The sequence below is a fragment of the Nelusetta ayraudi genome, unplaced genomic scaffold, assembly GCF_046127955.1.
Source record: "Nelusetta ayraudi isolate G7.1 ecotype Tasmania unplaced genomic scaffold, CSIRO-AGI_Nayr_v1 ptg000042l, whole genome shotgun sequence".
Classification (NCBI taxonomy): domain Eukaryota; kingdom Metazoa; phylum Chordata; class Actinopteri; order Tetraodontiformes; family Monacanthidae; genus Nelusetta; species Nelusetta ayraudi.
Genome location: NW_027466092.1, coordinates 19305001 through 19326395, shown reverse-complemented (window position 1 = coordinate 19326395; position 21395 = coordinate 19305001). Strand labels below are relative to the sequence as shown.

At 43.2% G+C, this 21395-nt stretch overlaps 2 protein-coding genes across 6 annotated transcripts in view; both read left to right on the top strand.

Annotated features, from left to right (window-relative positions):
• The first annotated feature begins 313 nt into the window (after positions 1-313).
• LOC142894138 (uncharacterized) lies at positions 314-17171 on the top strand. Of its 4 annotated transcripts, none has more exons than XM_076035303.1 (15): positions 315-666; positions 7318-7758; positions 7867-8037; positions 8165-8226; positions 9232-9334; positions 9434-9519; positions 9917-10017; positions 11114-11184; positions 11376-11483; positions 11712-11782; positions 11884-12001; positions 12264-12428; positions 13100-13195; positions 13270-13807; positions 13865-17171. In XM_076035303.1, the coding sequence occupies exons 2-15, from the start codon at positions 7465-7467 to the stop codon at positions 15502-15504; spliced, it is 3624 nt and encodes a 1207-aa protein (XP_075891418.1). In that variant the 5' UTR covers positions 315-666; positions 7318-7464; the 3' UTR covers positions 15505-17171. The 4 variants fall into 4 exon arrangements, with proteins under 4 accessions (XP_075891421.1, XP_075891418.1, XP_075891419.1 ...); XM_076035304.1 differs by lacking the exon at positions 315-666 and adding an exon at positions 798-953; XM_076035305.1 differs by lacking the exon at positions 315-666 and adding an exon at positions 5539-6023.
• Positions 17172-17312: 141 nt separating this feature from the next.
• LOC142894141 (F-box/WD repeat-containing protein 7-like) overlaps positions 17313-21395 on the top strand; it is a 17858-nt gene continuing 13775 nt past the window's right edge. For both annotated transcript variants that reach the window (XM_076035322.1, XM_076035321.1), the window contains exons 1-2: positions 17313-17539; positions 17747-18265. In XM_076035322.1, the coding sequence (XP_075891437.1) occupies positions 17771-18265 (495 nt within the window). In that variant the 5' untranslated portion in view covers positions 17313-17539; positions 17747-17770. The remainder of the gene's footprint in view (positions 17540-17746; positions 18266-21395) is intronic.

The window sequence follows — 21395 nt, the reverse complement described above, 5'->3', positions numbered from 1 at the left end:
CTGCACTTTTTGTAAAAAATAAATAAATAAATAAATAAATAATAAAAAACTAACAAAGAACTAAGTAATAGTAGTAAAAACTAGTCATTTTATTTTATGCTATTTTAGTTTTTTTGTTTTAGTTATTTTGTTTTGAAAGGCTTTGAGTCCAGAGATAATGTGGTGTCAACCTCAGTAGATGAGGTGCTTTGCTCAGGGCGGGGCAGGCAGAGCTTATCTCGAAAACACACACACACACACACACACACACACACACACACACACACACACACACACACACACACACACACGCATATTCCAGTTTTAAGGTCAGGCTTTAGTCTGGGTTTTGATAAAGGTTATGTACCGGAAGTGTCCAACTAATGTCTTGTGAGAGTGAGAGTGTGAGTGTTGTCGGCGTCCGCGCTCCCTGTTTCGCAGCAGGTGGGCGTGGACAAGCGAATTGCCTTCTACCTGAGCGACCGCACATGCGCACCGTTGTTTCTCTCCTTCTTGCGTGCGCTCGCAGCCAGTGTCAGCGGTGCGATGACTGCCGTACGTGTGTGGACGGACAGCAGCTGTAGGATTTAAGCGGGATCCGCTGGCGTTGTTTCTATCTCTGAATTGGGACGTTTTGTGAAGGAGGTCTGGTCCCAGAGCATCTCCCGCTGCTGGAGCCGCTGTACGGTGAGTTTGGCGGGCGTGTCTTCCATCACTTCACCCCCCCCCCCCCCACACACACACACACACACATATGCACACTGTTTATTTCGCGGCGACAGCCCGTCAGTGTTCGCGCTGTTCATCCGCGGGCAAACGGGCGGTGTTGTCGGCTGGCGACGTTCCACGCCAACCGCACCACATTCAAATTCCCACGGAATCTTGGAATGAGAGACTTGACAGCCTCTTTAAGGTCCAACTTGAGAGTTTACGTGATTATGGAATTTTGTCTGGACTTCGGCCTTATATTTGAGGTATTTAATATTTGATATAATCTGTTTTCTGTTGTGGTTCTGTTTTTGTTGTCTGTCTGTTTTTTCTGTTTCAGTTTGGACTCCATCACCAAGAGACTAACCAACAATAAACTATATCTCACGGTTGAAATGACCTTTGGTGTGCTTGCTTCGACATGCTCAGCAAGTCATTTTTGAGTTGACTCAACATTAGTCATTATTTTATAAAGTAGTTTTTTATTAGTAGAAGTTATTTGTATGTCATGCTCCAATGGGAAGATTCATATTGGTATCTGCAGCGATTTTGTCCGGTTACATTTTGTTGAGATGTTTTGTGCGTGCGTGTATGTATGTGAGAGAGGGAGAGAGAGAAAGAGAGACAGGGAGAGAGAGAGAGAGAGAGGGGGGGGGGGGGGGGGGGGGGCTCGGGGGAATTTAAGTACAAGGTGTCTGCTGCCCAGTGTTTGAGCGTTTTAGTGTTTTTAAACAAACATGTCTTCAGTACTTTGGCCCAGTTTTGATGCCATAGTCTTGTTAGGTAATTTTGGCGTGTGTTTACGGAATGACTCATTGCTGTTTTACATCTCCCCGTCGTTTGCCCGTGACGCTCATCTCTCAATCGTGATTGGAGCTCACTATTGTCGTGACATGTTAGTTTAATTCAGCCTGCCTTTCCTCCAGGATGCCGCATGCTGCCCATTTAAAGACAGACACTCATTATTTCATGGCATTCGGTAGTTTTTGGGGTTTTTTTTTTGTCCTCAGGCTGTTAAGTCACCTGACTTGTGTCAACATAAAACTCAGACACACCTGTATGCAGGTACCGCAAAGAGACTCACCGTCATCGGGGACATTCGTGACAGTCCTGTCATTGTGTGCCGTGTATGAATTGCTATTTTATCCCCATGTTTTGTTTGGGCGTTGCATTTATTCAAACAATTAGATTAATGATTAGTGAGACCTGTGTGTGTGTGTGTGTGCGTGTGCAATGTTTCTCGTTGGAAAATCTCTATGGAATCCAATGTCTATGGAATAAGGGTGCATCATTGCAGATTCCACTTCTTTCCTTTTTATAACAGTTGAAAACACAAAGTCCTTGTATCCCCCTCTGGCTTCACTGATGTACAGCTGGTGTATCCTAATATAACTTCCACCAGATGCCACTGCTTAATGTGCAGATCGAAACCACAAAATGCTGTTCCACCGCTCATCGCGTTCCTGTAACTGCAGTCAGATGTCCGAGCTGTGGGTGTCAGCGGATGGCTTCTTCAGGGAAAACACCTGTCTGCCAGTTTGTTTCATTTTTTTGTTTTGGTCGACCCGTTTTCATTAAGAAGAAGCACTTCAGTCGGCTTCTTTATCAATGTGGGGGGTCTCTTTTACATCACTGTACACACACACACACAATCCTGTTTACTGTTGTTTGACTGGTAAAAGACTGAGGCCTGCTCCTCTTGCGGGGGTTTTAACAGGGATTCCAGGCTGTCTTTGTTTTGACTGTGCCATGGGAATCAGGACTCATCTGTTGAGGCTTTTTGAAAAAGTTTCTGTAACCTAATTTGTTTACTGAATAAACTTCTCAGTTTGGTTTTTGATGATTGCAGTTTAGACTCTTGGTGATATATTGGAGAATTGGTCTGACAGTGGTCCGAGTATATTCTCTCACAAGGTTTCTGAGGTTTCTGCTTCTTTTCCCTTTCTTTTTCTTCCAACAACCTTTGATAGTTTGATTTAGGAATTAGTGATTGTTAACAGTTATAATTAAAAGCGCGACTATTTCCCTGTGAAATGTCGGGCTTTGCTCTTGGTGAATTGTTGAGTTTCAGTTCGACGCGCCCAAGCGTGCTTGTGATAAACAATAATTCTGGAGGATGCGGCGATCCACTGTTCAGATTGTTTATTTGTAATCCAAAAACAAAAAACAAAAAACAAAAACGGTCTTACCGCGACAGCGGACAATGCGGCACAGGTTGCTTGCAAACTCACAGATCGACAAAGTAATCCAACAATCGTCAAAAAATGAGAAATCCAATAAGTGCTTGAAAAGCGGTCTAAAACTGTTTGGCTGCATTCAACTCAAGAGACCTGCCGGCCCCGTTAACCACCCTAATATAGTGCAGGTGCTGCAGTCACCTGCCTATGGTGATGTGGGGGCGTGGTCCTTAGCGCAACCAATACTAAGAAAATACTAAATAAATAAAACAATTACTTTTGTGTCCATAATTAACACATTAAGCCACAGTGCAAATAAATCAGAAATAAGGAAAGAAAATAAATATTTTGGCTCCAACAATAATAAATAATCAGCGGTCATGAAATTGTTGGTGGCACTTTGGCAGGCTGGCGCTTCAGTAACGAGTCCAGTCATTTTGAAAAAAATGGATTAATTCTGAGAAGTTTCACTGTTTATTTTGCTGTTGAGTGTAGAAAGGTTAAATTGGGTTGAGTTGAACTTTTCTACATTAAGATGGCTTGGACGGCTGAGAAGCTTAACAGACGTTTTGCTGTTGAGTTTCGTTATTGTCTTATTTCTCTTTGTTTAATTGGTTTAATTATTATCCATGGATGATAATCTCATTGATGGAGATGATGAAGAAGACAATTAAATATAATCTGACAACTCGAGAGAGAGAGAGAGAGAGAGAGAGAGAGAGAGAGAGAGAGAGAGAGAGAGAGAGAGAGGCGGAGCAGATACCCTTGAAGTCTGCTCAGGCAATTGCTGTGCTTGTTTGCTCAACGGTTCACCTCCCAGCTGGAGTTGGTGAGCTTCAATCTTGATACAGAGGGCGGCATAACACCAGAGCCTTTGCCAACAACTGTCGTGGGGATTACGTTTAACCCTAACATGGCTGAAAAGCAGACTATACCCTCTCTTGTAGGTGGTTGTGTGTGTTCCTGACGTTCACTCTCTCTCAGCTTGGTCAAGGAGGGGAAGGGAAGGGGGTGACTGTCTTTCCTGTCAGCAGCAGCTCCTGGCATGTGCACAATAGCGTGATCGTTGCGGTGCACACGATGAGTGTAAAAATCTACGAACTGTGTCTTCACCTCCCGTCACTGCCATTCGAAATGAGCTATTAAAAAGTAGTGTGTGTGTGTGTGTGTGTGTGTGTGTGTGTGTGTGTGTGTGTGTGTGTGCGTGTGTGCGTGTGCGTGTGCGTGTGGGCCAAGAGAGAAAGACAGAGAGACAAGAGGTCAAATGAATTTGTAGTGTAAATATTTGTCATTGTATTATTTGTCAGACAGGTTTGAAATGACTTTTTTCTGTGTGTGTGTGTGTGTGTGTGTGTGTGTGTGTGTGTGTGTGTGTGTGTGTGTGTGTGTGTAAGAGAGAGAGGCAGAGAGACATGAACCCTCCTCCACGGTCATAGTAAAAGCAAACTAAAATAACAAAAGTCTAAAGTTAGACTGGAGGCCCCCAGTATTTGAGCGCTTGGTTTGCATAAATGTTATCCAATATGTTGTTAGTATAACAAAACAAATCTGTGTCCTCAGCTCGGTGATAGGGGTCTGTCATGTGGTGCCTTTAAAAGCAGCTCTGTGCTTGTTAACCAGACTGCCCTCTGATTGTTTCCCTCACAAAGGAGCCTCAGCAGCAGCCGGCAGCAGAGGTCGTTATCGGCAGGGCAGGCTGGAGGATGGGGGGGGGGCACTTGTCACACTCAGTTACTCATGGTTCCCCCTTCAGTCAGTATTGGGGTCAGTGTGTAAGTGGAGTAATTTGGGAATTCTAACTGGGTTCAAATTCTCCCAAGCAGAATGCCCAGTATGTATCTGAGCTCAGTGGTTCTGTCCATCCTGCTGGTGGCGCCCTGCAAGTTGAAATGGCCTCCTGTGGTTCTGTAATAACGCTGCTGGTGGTAACCCCACTAGCTGCCTAGCTGTCAGTAATCTCAATTAGAGATAAAGAGCTGCGGCAATGACTTGTTTACCTCAATCAAAACCTGCAGCCTCGTCAGCCAATCTCACTGGTTGGACTATTTTTAAACAGTAGGCGCTTTGTGATTGGTTGACGTCAGCGATAGCATGGTGAGGGGAGGGAATGGGAGGGGGGGGGGGGGGCGTGAGTCATCAAACCTATTTTATATAAAAGGTCTTTAGAAGAAAAGAGACAGCCAGAAAGGGTCTAGCAGGAATTAACATTAATAATATAACACACACACACACACACACACACACACACACACACGTGTGTTTGATGTGACCATTGTAAACAAGCAGTCATTGTCTATCATCCTGTCTGTTACCAAGACAATTAGAAACACTTCAAACTGTTGCCATGGTAGTGCAGGGCCGCGACTCTCCCTGGAATCCAGTGTATACACCAACACAAACAATGTTGTTTTTGTTTTCTGGGAAAAAAACGTTGAACCCAACTGGTTCTTTTGAAGTGCCAAATTCAAGTGTATTCATTTGTGAAAACGTGTCACAAATATCAACCAAAGCTGAAAGCAGGAATTTGCAATCCATGAGAATGATTTTTTTTCTCATGAATAGCTGTATTTCATTAATTTTTCAGTGTTTTAAGGGTCATTTCAATAAAGAGTTGAATACCGTCGGGCTTCAAAGACACATATCTTGTTGTAACTTTGCTTTTGTTCATTTTTCAATAGACATTAAAGCATATGTCTACATGTGCCATGATATATTTCTTTCTCCTACGAGGTGGGTCACCAAAACGCTCCATCCATCTGCTCCATCCAGCCTGTCAAATTTTAGACCCCACAGTTGCCCACCAGTCAAAACATTTGCCCACCCCTGGTGTAGCCACAAAAATGTCAGTTGATTAGAGCCCTTCATGTCTCCTCAGTGGTTCTAGCTAGTCATTTTTTCATTTCTTTTGTCTTTGTCTTTTTTTAGCCTCAAAGAACTTTCACGCGGTATCCCCATCGTGGGCAACCGTGTTTGGCTAGGATGAAAGTGTGAGACAGGCAACGATGACAGAAGTCTTTGATTGTCGTTAAAAAAACAAACACGTGAAAAGTCAACAGTCAACTGCAAACACACCATCAGATTGAGAAAAATGTCTGTCGTGCAACGTGACTTTTCTCTTTGTGATTTTCTCCATACAGAGCAGCCTGCACTGTCACCAAGGTACACATCACTTCCCCCGTGCCCTGACACATACCAGCCACAGCTGCTAACTGAGGAAGCTTAAGTTTAGCTTGTCAAATACAGTGTTTATAGCGTATTTATTCCAGAGATTAAGCATTACAAGCACAATGTGAGTTAAATAAGATAAATATACATACACCAGGATATAATAGATACACCAGATTGATGCGACTGAGTGGAAATCCTGTTTTTGACCTTCCAGTGAAGTGATGGTCTATTATTCAGGTGTTCTCTGCACTGTCTACTGCAGCGTTTCTCAACTGGTGGCTCGTGGAGCTGTTTTGATTGGGTCACGGCTTTGTGGGCAGTTTTCCCTTTTTTTTTTAAAAAAAAGGAGTTTTGAAATATATATATTTATAGAGAAAATGTTGGGCATTTATATTGTCCGACACACAATTTAATTAATTTATATGATGATTATGATTGGATGAAGTCATTCTGTATTGTTGCACTATTTTCCTATTTTTGTATATTTATGTTTTTATATTTTTGGGATAAATTTAGGTCACGGCTTCACGATTAAAAAAGAAAAAGTGTCCTGAGCTGTGTTGTTGGGATTACTGTATAAAAGTAATGCAATACTGATTACCGATTACTCCTTAATAAAGTAATCTAATTACTTATTTAACTACTTTGTTTAATAAGTAATCAATTACTAATTACTAATTACTTTAGTAAAAAAAAAAAAAGATAAAGTTATAGTTGCTCAGTGCTTTGGAATTAACTTAATTTGAGTGCAAATTTTGCAATTCCAAATATTGCTGCTATCCTCATAACGTCAATGAATGTTTGGTCTCTGACCACAAACTGCACATTTCACAGAACAAACTCATGTACAGCACTGGTGCCTTTTGCACAGCCCATATTGTTAAACTAATTAGAAGATTTCGGAAAAGAAACGAAATTGTTACTTGATAAAGTAATTATGATATAATTACCAGTTTTGCCACAGAAATATGGTTACATTACTCCGTTACTCAAAAAGTAGTTTAATTATAGTAGTGGATTACTTAGTAATAGATTACTCTCCAACACTGGTGAGTGTTGAGACTCCTGAGACTCCACCAGTTGAGAGCCAGTGGTCTACAGGACCTTTTGTTCTGAACATTTTTTTCACACTACGGACTGGAACCCCACTAAAGGTGGCTGAAAACTAGAAGGTCTGAACATGGATCATCTGTTTTGTGCCTCTGTGCTATGTAAGGCGAAGCTCCCTCCTCATCTTCCTCTTCTGCTGCAGGTTTTCACACCCTCAATTTTCTCTCTTGTACAGTCTTGCAGCCCCTCAGACCTCTGACCCTTCACCAGTCTGGGACATTTCGGATGCGATGCGCGGCCTCCACTGTCGCCACCTTGATCTTCAACTCCGTGACCTACTCGCGAGGTCCCACGGAATCCTCCCATCCAGGCGGAGGCAGGTATGCATGTGATGGGAAGCGTCTCGGCAGCCAGTGAGAGTGAGGGTTACTCCTTCCAGGAGGAGGGCGTGGCCATGCCAACGTGTCCTCCTCACCCGCCGCCATCTGGGTTTCCAGACAACGGGGATGACCCGACAGGACTCTCACCACCACCGCCACCACCTCCTCCTCCTCCTCCTCCTCCACCACCTCCCATGCCCCTACCCCTGCTGCCAGATCTTAGTGATTCTCTAGGTGGCCTGAGGAAGAAGAAGAGGGTGAGGAGTTTCTTCTGGAAGACGATACCAGAAGATCAGGTGGGTTCCCAGCAAAAACCACTAAGCCTGGTCACTGTTTCTTGCAGTCAAAGCCTTTAATTTGTGTGTGTGTGTGTGTGTGTGTGTGTGTGTGTGTGTGTGGGGCAGGTGAAGGGGCGGGCCAACCTGTGGACTCAGGGTAAGGTGCAGCAGCAGTACCAAATCGATGTGAACACTGTTGAGGAGCTGTTCGGCCAGCAAGACTCTCAATCAAACTCTTCATCCAAGACCTCCAGGAGTGGGTTTTCTAGGGCTTCCTTCAGGGAGGCAAAAGAAGAGGTTTGTGTGTGTGTGTGTGTGTGTGTGTGTGTGTGTGTGTGTGTGTGTGTGTGTGTGTTTGTGCGTGCGCGCATGCATGTGTGTGTTTGTGTGTGAGAATCTGACCTCTCTATTTTTCTCTCTTTAGGTCTCCATCTTGGACCCCAAGCGAGGGATGAACATTGGTATCTTCCTGAAGCAATTTAAAAGGTGCACCATCCGATGGTTGCGCATGTGTATTTATGTATTTGTGATGGCGTGAGATGTTTCCTCGCCCCATTGATGGGTGTTATGGGTAAACAAGTCTGTGGATGCTGGCCTGTTGAGAGGGACTGGAGTCATGACAAGGATTCAGCATCACCTCAGACAAAACAGACGATGGGAAATAAATCACCTCCAATTCATTTAACTTTTAATTCTGATCATAACAAATGAATTGTATTAGCTATTTAAACATCATACAGGACCGACATTATTTGTTAGAAAAGACTTGTTTTTTAAAAAAAAGAAATGTTTTGGTGTCAACAGGACATCATACTCAAGATGAGCCTGTTTGATGAATTGAAAAAGTACAGTTTTCATTTGTTAGAGTTTGACGTCCTCCCTGACATCTGGAGGCTTCAGAGAGGTCAAAGCCTCAAAGTGTGTGTCCTCAAGGTGTTGATGTCCAAACACAGAGACATGAGGGAGACGCAGAAAGTGTCCTGCTTTGTTTAAACGTCCTGTGGATACAACAGTCTGGCTGTGGATTCCTGGTGGTCCACACAAACATTACTGCAAGAGGTTCAAATAGTGGAGCATCTAAGTGACAAGCTTCACTTCAGCTTTAGAACAGAAGAAAACATGTCAAATCAGTCACTGAATAGAAAAATACTGAATGTTTGACCAACAAGTTTTCAAAAGCAGACAAAAATTGATGTCAAAGGGCAGCATGGCATCAAGTCATCGATGACAAACAAAGAGAAGACACCAAGAAAATACATAATAAGTCACAAGAAGAAAGTGGAAAAAACAGAATGACCATGAATTTGACATAAAAACTCAATTGCAAGACAAAAAACCGACAAAATATTCAGTTTTCAATTGCTTTCAAATTCGTAGTTAAAAATATGATTTTTTTAGTTTTTGCTGTAGGTGATTTGTCATCATCAAGAATATAAAGTAGTGTTCTTTTTGTTTTATAAATTAGCATCGCTTAATATCTCACTGCTGCAGAACCAATCAAGTGATTGTGGATGATATTCGCCATGGCAACAGTGAGCCGTACGGGTCGGAGCCCTTGAAAGAGCTGCTGAAACTGCTGCCTGAGGACGAGGAGGTGAGACACACGTGCACAAACTTACACACACACACACACACACACAAACACACACACACACACACACACATTCTCTTCTTAATGGTCTTCCTGTTGAAGGTCCGGAAGCTGAAGTCGTACCATGGCAATGTCCCCAAGCTGTCATTGGCTGATTCCTTCATCTTCCTGCTGATCCAGGTGCCCAGGTGAGGGGTCACGTACGCCTCCCTCTCAACAACTGCTGTGCTGTGTTCAGTGGGAGCTCTAAGGTGGATGGAGTCATTCAGTAAGACTTTGAGCAAAGACAGAAACCTTGTCTTTGCTCAATGATCCGTTTTGTGGTTTGTTAAGTGTTTCGTTAATGTCGGTTGCAGGGGTCAGTGACGACTCCGGGACACTGTGAAGTCAATGATGCATTAGGAAAAAACTAATTGTGTATAGCTGCTTTTATTGAGGCTTTCTGCTTGCGATGCGTCCAGATGGGCTGTTGGTCTGCGTGGGTTCAATCTTCATGTTGCTGTTTTTTTATTTTAGTCCGCCTCCTTCCCCCTGTGTCTTGTTGCTCATAAGAACTTGTGATTATTAATTCATGTGTGTCCATAGTTACTCACTCCGGATCGAGTCCATGCTGCTGAAGGAAGAGTTTCCCGCAGTGAGCGAGGCCATGAAAAGCAACATCAGCGTCCTCCAGACTGCCGCCAGAGGTAACAACACAGCTGCTTTTTCTGTATGTGTGCATGCGTGTGTGAAGTTTCACCCGCAACCGCTGGAAAAGCTCCAAAATTTTCTAGAAATGTTCCATCAAATATGGCATTTCTGCCAGTTTGAAAAAAAGGACTATGGAGTTTTTAGTTGTTGTTTTTTCCTGCAAAGTTTAAGGGTAATTCAACATTGAGTTGTTACAAGGTTTCAGAAAATGGTCAGACAGGATTTCATAGTGATGTATTGTTGCTGGGAGGCCATCACTGAAACGTCTCAATTCCTGCAGAATTCTCCTTTACCAGTGTTTTCCAACAATAATGTTACTCATCCTGTCAGAAAACAAAAATAAGAAAAGTCCATTTCTTTAAGTCAGTCTTTTGCCAGCTGCTATTCACTTACTCACTTACTTACTCACTTACACTTACTCCCGCACATTTTTACCAAAAGTGTGGGGGTAAAAGTACAGTACATCTGAGAATAAGGTCTTTTGAAGAAGAAGTCTTTTAATGTCATGGAGCACAGTTACCTTTCCTAGGATATTGACACCAAGCCAGGTGGAAGCTGTGCCTTGTGTTGTCCCCATCTAATTATGCAGAAGGTACAAAAATGAATAGTTTAAGCGAGAAGCAGAAGATGCAAATAGAGCGTTGAATATGCTGGGTTTTTTTTGCAGATATTGTGAGTTATTGGATAATAAGTGAAGTGGGGAAACAAAAATCTGTCATTTGAACTGGGAACAACATAACAATAACCCTGTAATAATGAAGGAATTCAAATTGAATTAGAATCACTGATTTATTCATTGGTCCAATGGGACTTCCTATTTCAAGAAGTGTCATTAAATCGCAACCAAAGTGAAACTGCTGTGAAACTTGGAGTGAAAACACTTCATCAACAGTCTCAACACATTCTGCTTAAACACCTGAGTTATTCTTGGCAGTGTGTGTGAACGTGACGACACTGACACCCACTCACACTCTCCGTCACGCTGGGATTTCAGCATTAATTTAAGACTTTTCCTCCCTCTCTCCGTGCCTCTATGTGGTGCTGTGGTGGCGCTAGTGTCTTTGCTGATGTCTTTGTTTTGTGCTCGTTCAGAGCTGATCTTGTGTGAGGAGCTCCATGCTGTTCTCCACCTGGTGCTGCAGGCCGGGAACATCCTGAATGCTGTAAGGCAGGCAAACTTTTATTTAGTAGTTTAATAATGTGGATCTTTCACTTAGACCTGTAGTTTATCGGCTTGTATACAGATAAACAGTTAAGAAGGTGCTGATTGTGTGTGTGTGTGTGTGTGTGTGTGTGTGTGTGTGTGTGTGTGTGTGTGTGTGTGTGTGTGTGTGTGTGTGTATGTCTGTTCCAGGGTGGCTACGCTGGAAACGCTGTTGGCTTCAAGCTGTCATCTCTTCTGTCTTTGGCTGACACGAAAGCAAACAAGCCGGGCATGAACCTGCTGCATTTTGTTGCCCTGGTTAGTGTGCGTGCTTGTCTGCATGTGTAATTGCATTTGATCCTACGAGAAAACTGACTGGTTAAATTCAGTATTTTTACCTCTGAATTTGAGATCAGTACATCAGAATATTAATTACTCTTGCACATCTTAATGTTACTTCAGCAGAAAGGCCTTGTGAGTAAGAAACAGTTGATTAAACTCAATATTGAAAATCAATATAGATTATTTCCCTTTTTTTCCATCAAGGAAGCTCAAAAAAGAGACAAAAAGTTGCTGATGTTTCCTCTGAGTTTGGGTCATGTGGCACCTGCAGCCAGGTCAGTCTTCATTTTTATTCACCCAGCCCTTCAACTGTTCAAATAAACTGACTGTTACCTGGTGAGCTTGATAATAAATATTTATTTAAACATGTTTTCAGAATCTCTTTAGAAACACTGGATGCTGACTTGCAGTGGCTAACTTCTCGCACGCGCTCCCTCGAGGAAAACGTCCAGAAAGACACCGAGCTGCTGCAGCAGCTGGACAGCTTCCTAGAGGTAACACGCACAAATACACATCAATGTGGTGAATTAATAATCAATCATCTCACTTTGCCTGCAAAAAGTGGCATCACTTTTTGCAGGCACTAGCGATGCACTAGCGATGCACTAGCGATGCACTAGCGATGCACTAGCGATGCACTAGCGATCTTCAAATAGTGAGATTAGAAAGAAAGAATGGTTGAATACAGCTCTTGATGAAGTACGTTTTGCCCCTTTTGTGTTTGTGTTGATAACGTGTGCCCGATTTTGCTCTCAGTCCGCAGACTTTTCTCTGAGCTCGCTGCACCACAGGCGGCAGCAGCTGAGGAAGGCCGGCCACACGCTGATCGACTTCTTCTGTGAAGACCACGAGACATTTCGACTGGATGAGTGCTTCAGCATCTTCAACACCTTCTGCTGCAGATTCACTGCTTCTGTGAAGGTGCACACACACACACACACACACACACACACACACACACACACACACACACACACGCTTTAAAATTAAGTAAAATAATTATATAAAAATAATGTGTGTGTGTATATCTATATCTATATCTATGTATATATATATATATATATTTATATATATATATATATATATATATATACACAGTACACATACATACAGTACATACATATTTGTATGTATATCTATACATACGCTGTATGATGAAACCAAAGGCGAAACAAAGGATGTGCACGTGCGTACACACACACACACACACACACACACACACACACACACACACACACACACACACACACACACACACACAAATTGTATCTTGTCTTTTGAAATAGTACCAGTAAAATAATGATTGGGAAATTAAAAAAAAAAATCAACAATGCTGCTTTATCATTGCACTAATAACTATCTGCTGCTGTTAAAATACCTCCTCCTACATTTTTTGTATGTTTTTAGTATGTTTCTCTCTTTTTTTAACTTATTTTTATATATATATTTTTTTTTTTTTGCACTGTGGGCCAGAGAGAATTGTCTTTTCAATTACTCTGTATGTCTGGTACATATGGCTGAAATTGACAATAAAAGTGACTTGACTTAAATAGGCACTACCGTCACCTCACCTGCTCTTGTTCTGCCTGCAGGAGAACAGGGAGAGGGAGGCAAAGGAAGCGGCTCAGTGGCGTCGGATCCAGGAGCTGGAGGAGCAGAAGCGGCACTCCTGGGCAGGCGGTGAGAAGGTGGGTGGATACACTTACAACTCAACTTCAGAAACACACCATGTCAAGACTAACGTGACCGATGCCGTTGATAGGTTGGCGGAACGTTTGGCCTGCGCTGCAGCAGTGAGGCGGACATGTCGGCTGCCGTGTCGCGACAGGATGACGCAGGGCTGCTGGTGGAGCTCCTGACCCCAAAGTCAGGGCCCGGTTCGCCCCAGGTCAGACGATCTGGGAGCTTTAGACGCTCACGGAACTCACCGTCCACCTCGTCATCGATTGCTGCTGAGCGTGAACTGAGCGCCTTCCTCGGAATGACGACGCTCAATTCCAAAATTGGCCTTGAGCAAGAACGAAAAATTCCTTCAGTCTCAGCTCAGCTGCCCGTCTTTCCCCGTCAGCAGCTGCAAAGAGGCGACGCGGCACTCCGGACCGACCCTCAGCATCCTCAGACTTCTACACATGGCACAAACCATGCAACCACCTCGTACCTCAGCAACAATTCTAGTCAGGCTCAATGCGACACGCTCAGTCCCTCACATGTGCCTCCTACCTCTAATGTAAACCAGCATTCAGACCACAACAACAACGGCAATGATCTACCCGGCTACTGTGAAGTCCAGCCGGCAGGGTCTTGTCTGATGGAAAAACTCGTCGAGAACGTCGGCGGGGAGAACAGCGAGGAAAAACTTGAACACAGTGGTGCTACAACAGGCAGCATGTCTGTGGTTTTGGAGAAATGTTCACTGGTGCCTCAGCTAAAAGCGTTTGACTTCATCAGTGAGAGCCCTTACAGCAACCGCCGCCGCCACCATGGACGAGATCAGGACGATTTGGTCGTCACAAATCTAGAAGAGCCAGTGGAGCAGATCCAGAATGAGCAGAATAACAGCACAGAAGGAGGTCATGTCCAAATTTTACCATCGTTAAGGAAGGAGGAGGAGGAGGTGGAAGAGGAAGAGGAGGAGGGACGTGAGGATACGGTCATGGTGTGGTGCGTGACGGGTGTGTGCGAGATAGCCACTGACCTCTCACATTCTGAAAACATCGATGCGCAAACCACAAACGAGCAGCCGCACGGTCACCAACAAGGCACCTCCGGCCGTACACCCCCAGAAACTTCAGCCCAGGAGAACGTAGTGCTTGTACCCATCAGCAACCAACCAGTGCCCAGCGCCAGCCACTTTGACGATGCCTCGCATCCTGCCTCCTCGGGCCAGTGCTCAGCGGAACCTGCATCAGAACCCAATGAAGGGCCAACACCGACCATGGGGACCTCTGCGGGAGCTGCCGATCAAGAGGAACACACAGGCGTTTCCACCAGGAAGACAAGAGAGAGAGACGCTGTGACAATACAATCAGTGATTCCTGGTCCAAAAGCTTCTTCATCAAATAGAGGCGCAAAGTCATTAGCACCACCCAGGACGATAAAAGAATCTCCTACCTCTAAGACACAACAGCCCGGGACGAAAACAGCAAACTCAGTCCCTGCAGGGAACAAGTCCAGGGCAGTCCGCACCCTCACCACCTCCGAGAACCAGGGCATGAGGCGGGTTGTGCCCATCTCCAGACCCAGCAGAGGAGCTCCGTCACAGGGGAAGCACCTGGAGAAGCTTCCTGGCAGCCATCGAGGCTCCTCTGGCACCACCACCAGCAGCAGCAGCAGCAGTGCCTCGCACCGTCGAGGGGAGAGGCCCTCAACCGCTCCTTCATCGCGTCGCTCAAGCTTCAACAAAGTCCTTGACGCAAAGGATTCAAAAGAGCCAAAGGTGTTGGGTGTTCGGTCGCACAACCAGGACTTGCGAAAAGCATTGTCTGTTCGAAAACCCCCTGCCAAACCCGTAGCCAAGCCAGAGGAGAAGATGTGCCGCAGCACGCTGAGAGCGCTGACTCAAGGGGGCGGAGGAGGTGGAAGTGTCAGTGCTCCCGCTACGCCGATGCACAAGGCAGCTGGGTCGTCTTCACTTCCAGGTTTTGCCCGAAGCACTGCTTCGTTCTCGTTCAGAAGAACCCAGACCACCCTTTCTCCTTCCAAGGCTGCCTCAGACTCCTCTAGTAAGCCCCTGCCCCCCAAGACCACCACCTCCTCTGTTGTGCCTAGGTCCCGCACAGGTTCACTGAGGGTCTCTCAATCCTCACATTTCCAAAGCTCGTCCTCCCCTGGTCCCAACTCGAGGCCTCAGAGCAGTCGGGCCCCTGCTCAGTCACGGCACCCAGACCTGTTGGTCATCCCAAAAGGCCACCGGCGAACTGACAGCGGCACCTTATCAGACAAGTCGACTCACTCTCAATCAGAATCGACCAAGTCCATTAAGCCGGGCTGGAGATAGCGTGAACAATCAAGTATTCTGTTCCTTTTTTGTCTCTCTTTATATAAGAAGGAGAGTTCAGTTTTATATTCCAGGATGCTGTTTGAACTCAAAGAAATAATGTTTTTATTTACAAAAATTTTACACAACATTTTACGTCAACATTCAATGTTCTGAAATAAGATATTTGAAAAACAATTTCAATTAATGCTATGCTGGTGAAAATGTGCTTTTCAAAAGCACTGCTCAGTGAATATTTGTTTTTATAATCATACTTTAACTCAGTGAATATTTAAACAAGTGCTTTATTAAATAGTCATTCTTGAAGAATAAACTGTTTCTGCTTTTGTAGCCCAACATGAAGGTCTCTAAGCCTCAAATTTACTGAATTAACCCCTTGACACTGGCGGCTGAACCTGATGGGACCTTTTTTTAGACAGCTTTTATAATCCTACCTTGTACACCCTGGATTAATTAGAACACAGTTCAGAACAAATTTCGACCAAACAAAAGGTAAAAATAGATAAAAAGGCATGTATTGCACTGTTAATTTGTCAAAATCAATCTATCGTTGAAAGATGAAAGGCTTTTTCTCTCAAGTCCATGAAGAACCAAATGCAGGCTTGTAGCAGCAGAATTACATGTGTAATAATTCACATTATAGAAACATATTCTCTCTGCAGTGTTTCCCCCATCTATGTCCCTTCTGTATGAGTAACTTATTTTTATTGCTATCTGTCCATTATCCAGTCAGTCAGTGGTGTTTCTCATTTACTGCAGTCTCGATAGCATCTAGTGGTGATAGGAGGCACTGCAATTTCAGGCCACATCTCTTTGCAATAGCCTTGGTTCGCTATATGCAACCAATTACTGGATGTTGTGTTAAACAAGAGTCTTTGTCATCCATCTTCTTGTTTTCCACTATAGGCTAACTTTGCTCATGTTATGTTGCAGCTGCATAGTGTTGCAGTCAGACTCGTCATTCATTATTACGTCAGTCTAGAACAGGGGTGTGCAATTTTTTATTTATTTTTTATTTTTTGACTGGTGGGCCACAATTGTTCTAAAATATTCCATCACTGACCAAATGGTGGAATCTCTGTACATGTGGCCTGAATATAATTGAAAACAATTAGCTTCTAACATTGTATTTTAATAAAAAAGTATATTTGATTAATCACAAAAATCCTTTTTTTTTTTTTTTTTTAAGTTAAAAAATGTATGTTTGGACATTGAGAAATTTAGTCCCTGTTGTACAACAGTGTCATACTCAGTGGGGAACATTAGTAGTGGAATATTTGTTTATCTGTCTTCCTGTGGATGTGGAAAGTAATATTTCAAATGTAAGTGTGTGTGTGTGTGAGAGAGAGAGGGGGGGACATACAGTGCTTGACAACTTTATTAGACCAATGAGGGGAAAAAAATGTTGTGAAATCATACCAGTGATATTAATTTAGGGCAATTGTGGCAAAAACCTGGGGGGTAGCCTAATACATTTGTTGAGCATAGTATCTGTATGTTTTGTTTTCATTTCAGTGTTTCTCTTCAGAAGACACCACAATAAATCATCGGCCTTCATTAATCCTTATCCGTACCCTCATCTCTCAAACCAAGTGACTTAATTTTACATGTTATAGATATGTACATTTATGTGTGTATATAGAAATAAAGCATCTATAAACATGAAACTTTCAAAGGCTCTTTAAAAGAAACCGAAAGGAAATGCATTGGATGCTGTGACGCTTTAGCTTGCTCTTTCCCCATATGTATCGTTTAGTGTGTCACTCGTTTCAAATGCAATGTAATGTGAAAACGAAACGAGGTTGGCAAGTGACGTCATCAAGCTGCGCCAGACAACCCATGTGCGGGCGCACAAACACCAGAGTAGAAAAGTTTAAGTCTTTAAACTTCTTGCCACAGAGGGCTGACAATAAACAAACGTGATGACATGAAAGCGAAACAAAATAGTTTAATGTATAGTTGTTATATTCATTAAGTCGTTTCAGTTTGGTCGTCGAATTTAGTCGAAGACAAAATCCACCAAAATAAGTTGGAGGTGAGTCTAGCTTTATTTACACTTTTCGACACACGAGGAGAATTGGCACGAGGCTTGTTGTGAATAGTTGTCCCTATTTCACTCTGTAAACGGGCGACAGACTTCGTCCCAAGACAGCGGGGATTTCTAAATCGATTAAAAAAAAAAAAAAAAAAAAAAACTTAGTAACTATATTTATGTTTGTTTTTGGTGGGTTGGTTGGTTCAGGATGCTTCCAAAGGAAACCAAGAGATGATGAAGAATCACGGAGAAAGCAAGGAGGGAGAAGAGGAGAAGCTGGAAGAGGAGAAAAGACACGAGAAGAGACCACAAAAGGCCTGCGCAAGAAGGAGTAATGAGGAAGAGGAGGAAGAATTTATCACAACAGACACTGCCGGATTACAATCTGAGCTAATTGGCAGACATCCTCCTTTTAGACACCCTCCTTTTCCCCTCAATTCCGCTCATTTCTTGTCTTCATCATTCAATCAAGAAGGAATTGAGGAGGAGGAGGAGGAGGAGGAGGAGGAGGAGGAGGTCAGGGTCTCCATAGTAACAATCAAGGACGACTCCTGTCCCTCTGAGCCTTTCAGCACTGCCCACCTGGAAATAACCAGTCAGATAAAAAAGACTAAGGAAGGTGGGAACAAGGAAGAGGAAGCAGTGGACAAGAAGAGTGTGAACAGAGGTGATGAGGACGAGGATGAGGACGAGGAGCAGCTGACATGTCTCCACCTGCAGAGTCAGGTAGGACCACAGTCGTCCATGATGTGTTCAGTGTTTCTGATTGAACAAATATTCTTGCAATTGACATATTATTTAAAAATGAGTTGTGTGCGGTCAGTCAGAATCTCCAGGGTGTGCATAAAAAAAGACTAAGGGTCTGAGTGGTACCCTGCTTACACTCTCCACTGCAGGCACCCTCCGTCCTTTGTGTTTGCTTTTTTAAACCTGGACAGCAGCACTTTCTTTATAAGTAAAGGCTTTTATTTACTGGCACACTATTATACTATTATCCATATATTTTATATATACACAATTATATTTTTCTCTGTTTCTCTCCATATGTGTGTATATGTGTGTGTATATATATATATGTATATGTATATATATATATATATATATATATATATACATATATATATATATATATATATATATATATATGCACACATATATCGTCTTTTTTTCTTTTTCTTTATTATTGGACTTTAAAAAACAAAACAAAAACATTTTTGTGAGGTTTTATAAGAACGAAACATCTCATATTTGATAAGGTTGTTTATCAGATTACCGTTAAACTACTGTAATGATTGAAGGCACCATATCTCTCACACATGGGAATATGTCGCAGTCAAAATTTCTCACATTCCTCTTGGAATCATGGGATACTTCCCCCATGGGAAGGGTTAGCTCCCTCCCTCTCTCTCTCTCTCTCTCTGTCTCTCTCTCTCTCTCACCCACTCAAGGGCATGGTGTGGATAATGGTAGTTTATAAACGCACCACTAGAGGGGAGTGCAGCGCAACATATTTTTGGGTAGCCGTCAAACCGCATGACCTGATTTCTTCCGGGCTGATTTTGATTTAACCAAAAGAAAGTGAAGCTCACTCAGTTCACAGTCATTTCTCTGCTTTCACTTGTCGGTTTATTGCTGCTTCTCCACTTCAGTGTTCAAATCCTGATTCGTCCGATTATATACCCCCCCCCCCCCCCCCCCCCCCCCACACACACACACACACACACACACTCACTCACACACACACACTCTATCTCACATTGGGCCACGGGCTATGAATGCCTTCTCTAACTGCCTGTGTGAAAAGTGCGACAGTGAAGTCAGCTGACTCATGTGCAGCACATCAGAACCGCAGTGGCATGCTTGGTATGTGCATACTGCCGCGTGAGTTGGGAGAAAAGGAGCACTGTCACTTCCTTTGACATCGGCTTGTTGCTTGTTGCTGCAAGAGCATCCTTACAACTTGTCACACTTGTCAGCAGGACTGAGGTTTGGATCTATGCTTGCTCTGAAGACTTCCCCTCTATTCATTCATTTACTTTCTTTCTTATTATTTTTTTATCTCCATTTATTATCACGCAATATTTTTACCGACTGTAGGTTTCCATGACCTTCATGAAGTCTCGGTTGTTTGAAGTGCATCTCAAACTGCCAGGACTGAGTGCTTGGTTTGGAGGGTCAGTCCTGGCTGTCATCTCTTTCCCAAGATTAACTGCAATATGACCATCTCATGCTCCTTTCATTTTTGAATGTGCTAAAAGATTTGCTTTAGCTTTATCCACCACTGAGTATTTGGATTACTTAATTATTATTCATTATTACTGTGAACTATATTATTACTAAAAAAAATATGTACAAACCTCTAGCAGGTCATCAAAGCTTGATATTTCTGGTCTTTATATTTTAAGTCTCAAACACACAAACATACAGTAGTACGTGTTTAATATATCAATATATAAAAACATTTTTGGAAGTTGTATTAAAGGAGATTCCAGTTCTTTCTTAAATTCTTCTTTTCCCCTTTCCTCTATTGGCTACCTCCCTTATCTCCCCCTCCTTCATTCCTTCTGTTCTTCTGCTCTTCTTTCCCTTCCATTTATTGTATTCCATCAATGTTTCTTCCCTCCTCTCTCCTCTCCTGCCTCTTCTTATCCTCCCATTCTTTTCTTTTATGATCTTTTTTTCTTTTCCTTTTCCTCACCTCCCTTCTTTTGCTTAATCCCCGTTTCGTCTGTGGGCACTCAGGAAAACACAAGAACACTCAGTCGTATGCATGAGCTTGAAGTCCTGAACATCTCAGCAACAAGCCGCACATTCAATATTGATGCTCACACACGGACAATCCTGCGGTCCATTGATTTTCCTTCCAGTTGCATGTCTGGAAAGGTTTCCCACCTTTCCCCCTGGGAATGCCATGCAGGGTTTATGTATTGGTCACTCAAAAAAGCACCTTTTTTCCTGCCTAAAAAAAAATGGACGTGGCTAAACCTTGGAACAGTCTTTCTATAAATATGGACGCCAGATCACAGCTGTTAGCTGGGAAGCTAATGCAATGCGAGTGCTCAGTGCAGTTATATAAACTAGTCTATTGTATTTTACTTCACACACACACACACACACACACACACACACACACACACTCACACAGTTTTCCCAGTTCTCTGATCTGTTGCCCCGCTCTCTTTATCGATTCTGCACACACCTGTAGGCTAATCCAGCAACACCCGCATGTTACAGAGACTGCGTCTGCCTCGGTCTTTGAAGTGGGTTTCCAGTGCCTGACAGTAAGTCGACTTCAAGGAGAAGTCGCTTGCACACACACACACTCTCTCTCTCTCACTCTCTCTCTCTGGGTTTTGTCAACAAATGCTTAAAGATGGTTTTCACACATGAGGAGGAATAATTTACACAGAGAAAACGCAGTGTGGGTGAGACTCAGCTGTTACACAAACGCACAGACTGAAATGCACACACAACACTTTAAGGTTTTATGAGACTGACAGAGGCTCTTTGTGCAGGCGTACCAGGGACCTGAAGGTTAAAAACTAGTAGTAGACCTGAGAACCACAACAAAGGTGCTTTCATATTCATCTGCATATGCAGTGTTTCATGGAATATGTGGTGGGCATCACTGTTGGCGACCAGGAAGTTTATAGTGTGATGAACTCGGCAAAGAACAGATTGCAAGTCTTGTTAGTGACTGAATTACTTTCTATGTAGATTTGCATCTTAGTAGACTTTGCAACAGATTTTCTCACAATACCAGAGTTCTTTATCCACAAATCTCTTTTTCACCTCCGTCCATGCTCACCTGCTTTAATTCATTTGTTTGCTTTGCTGCCTGTGGATGTAATAAAAT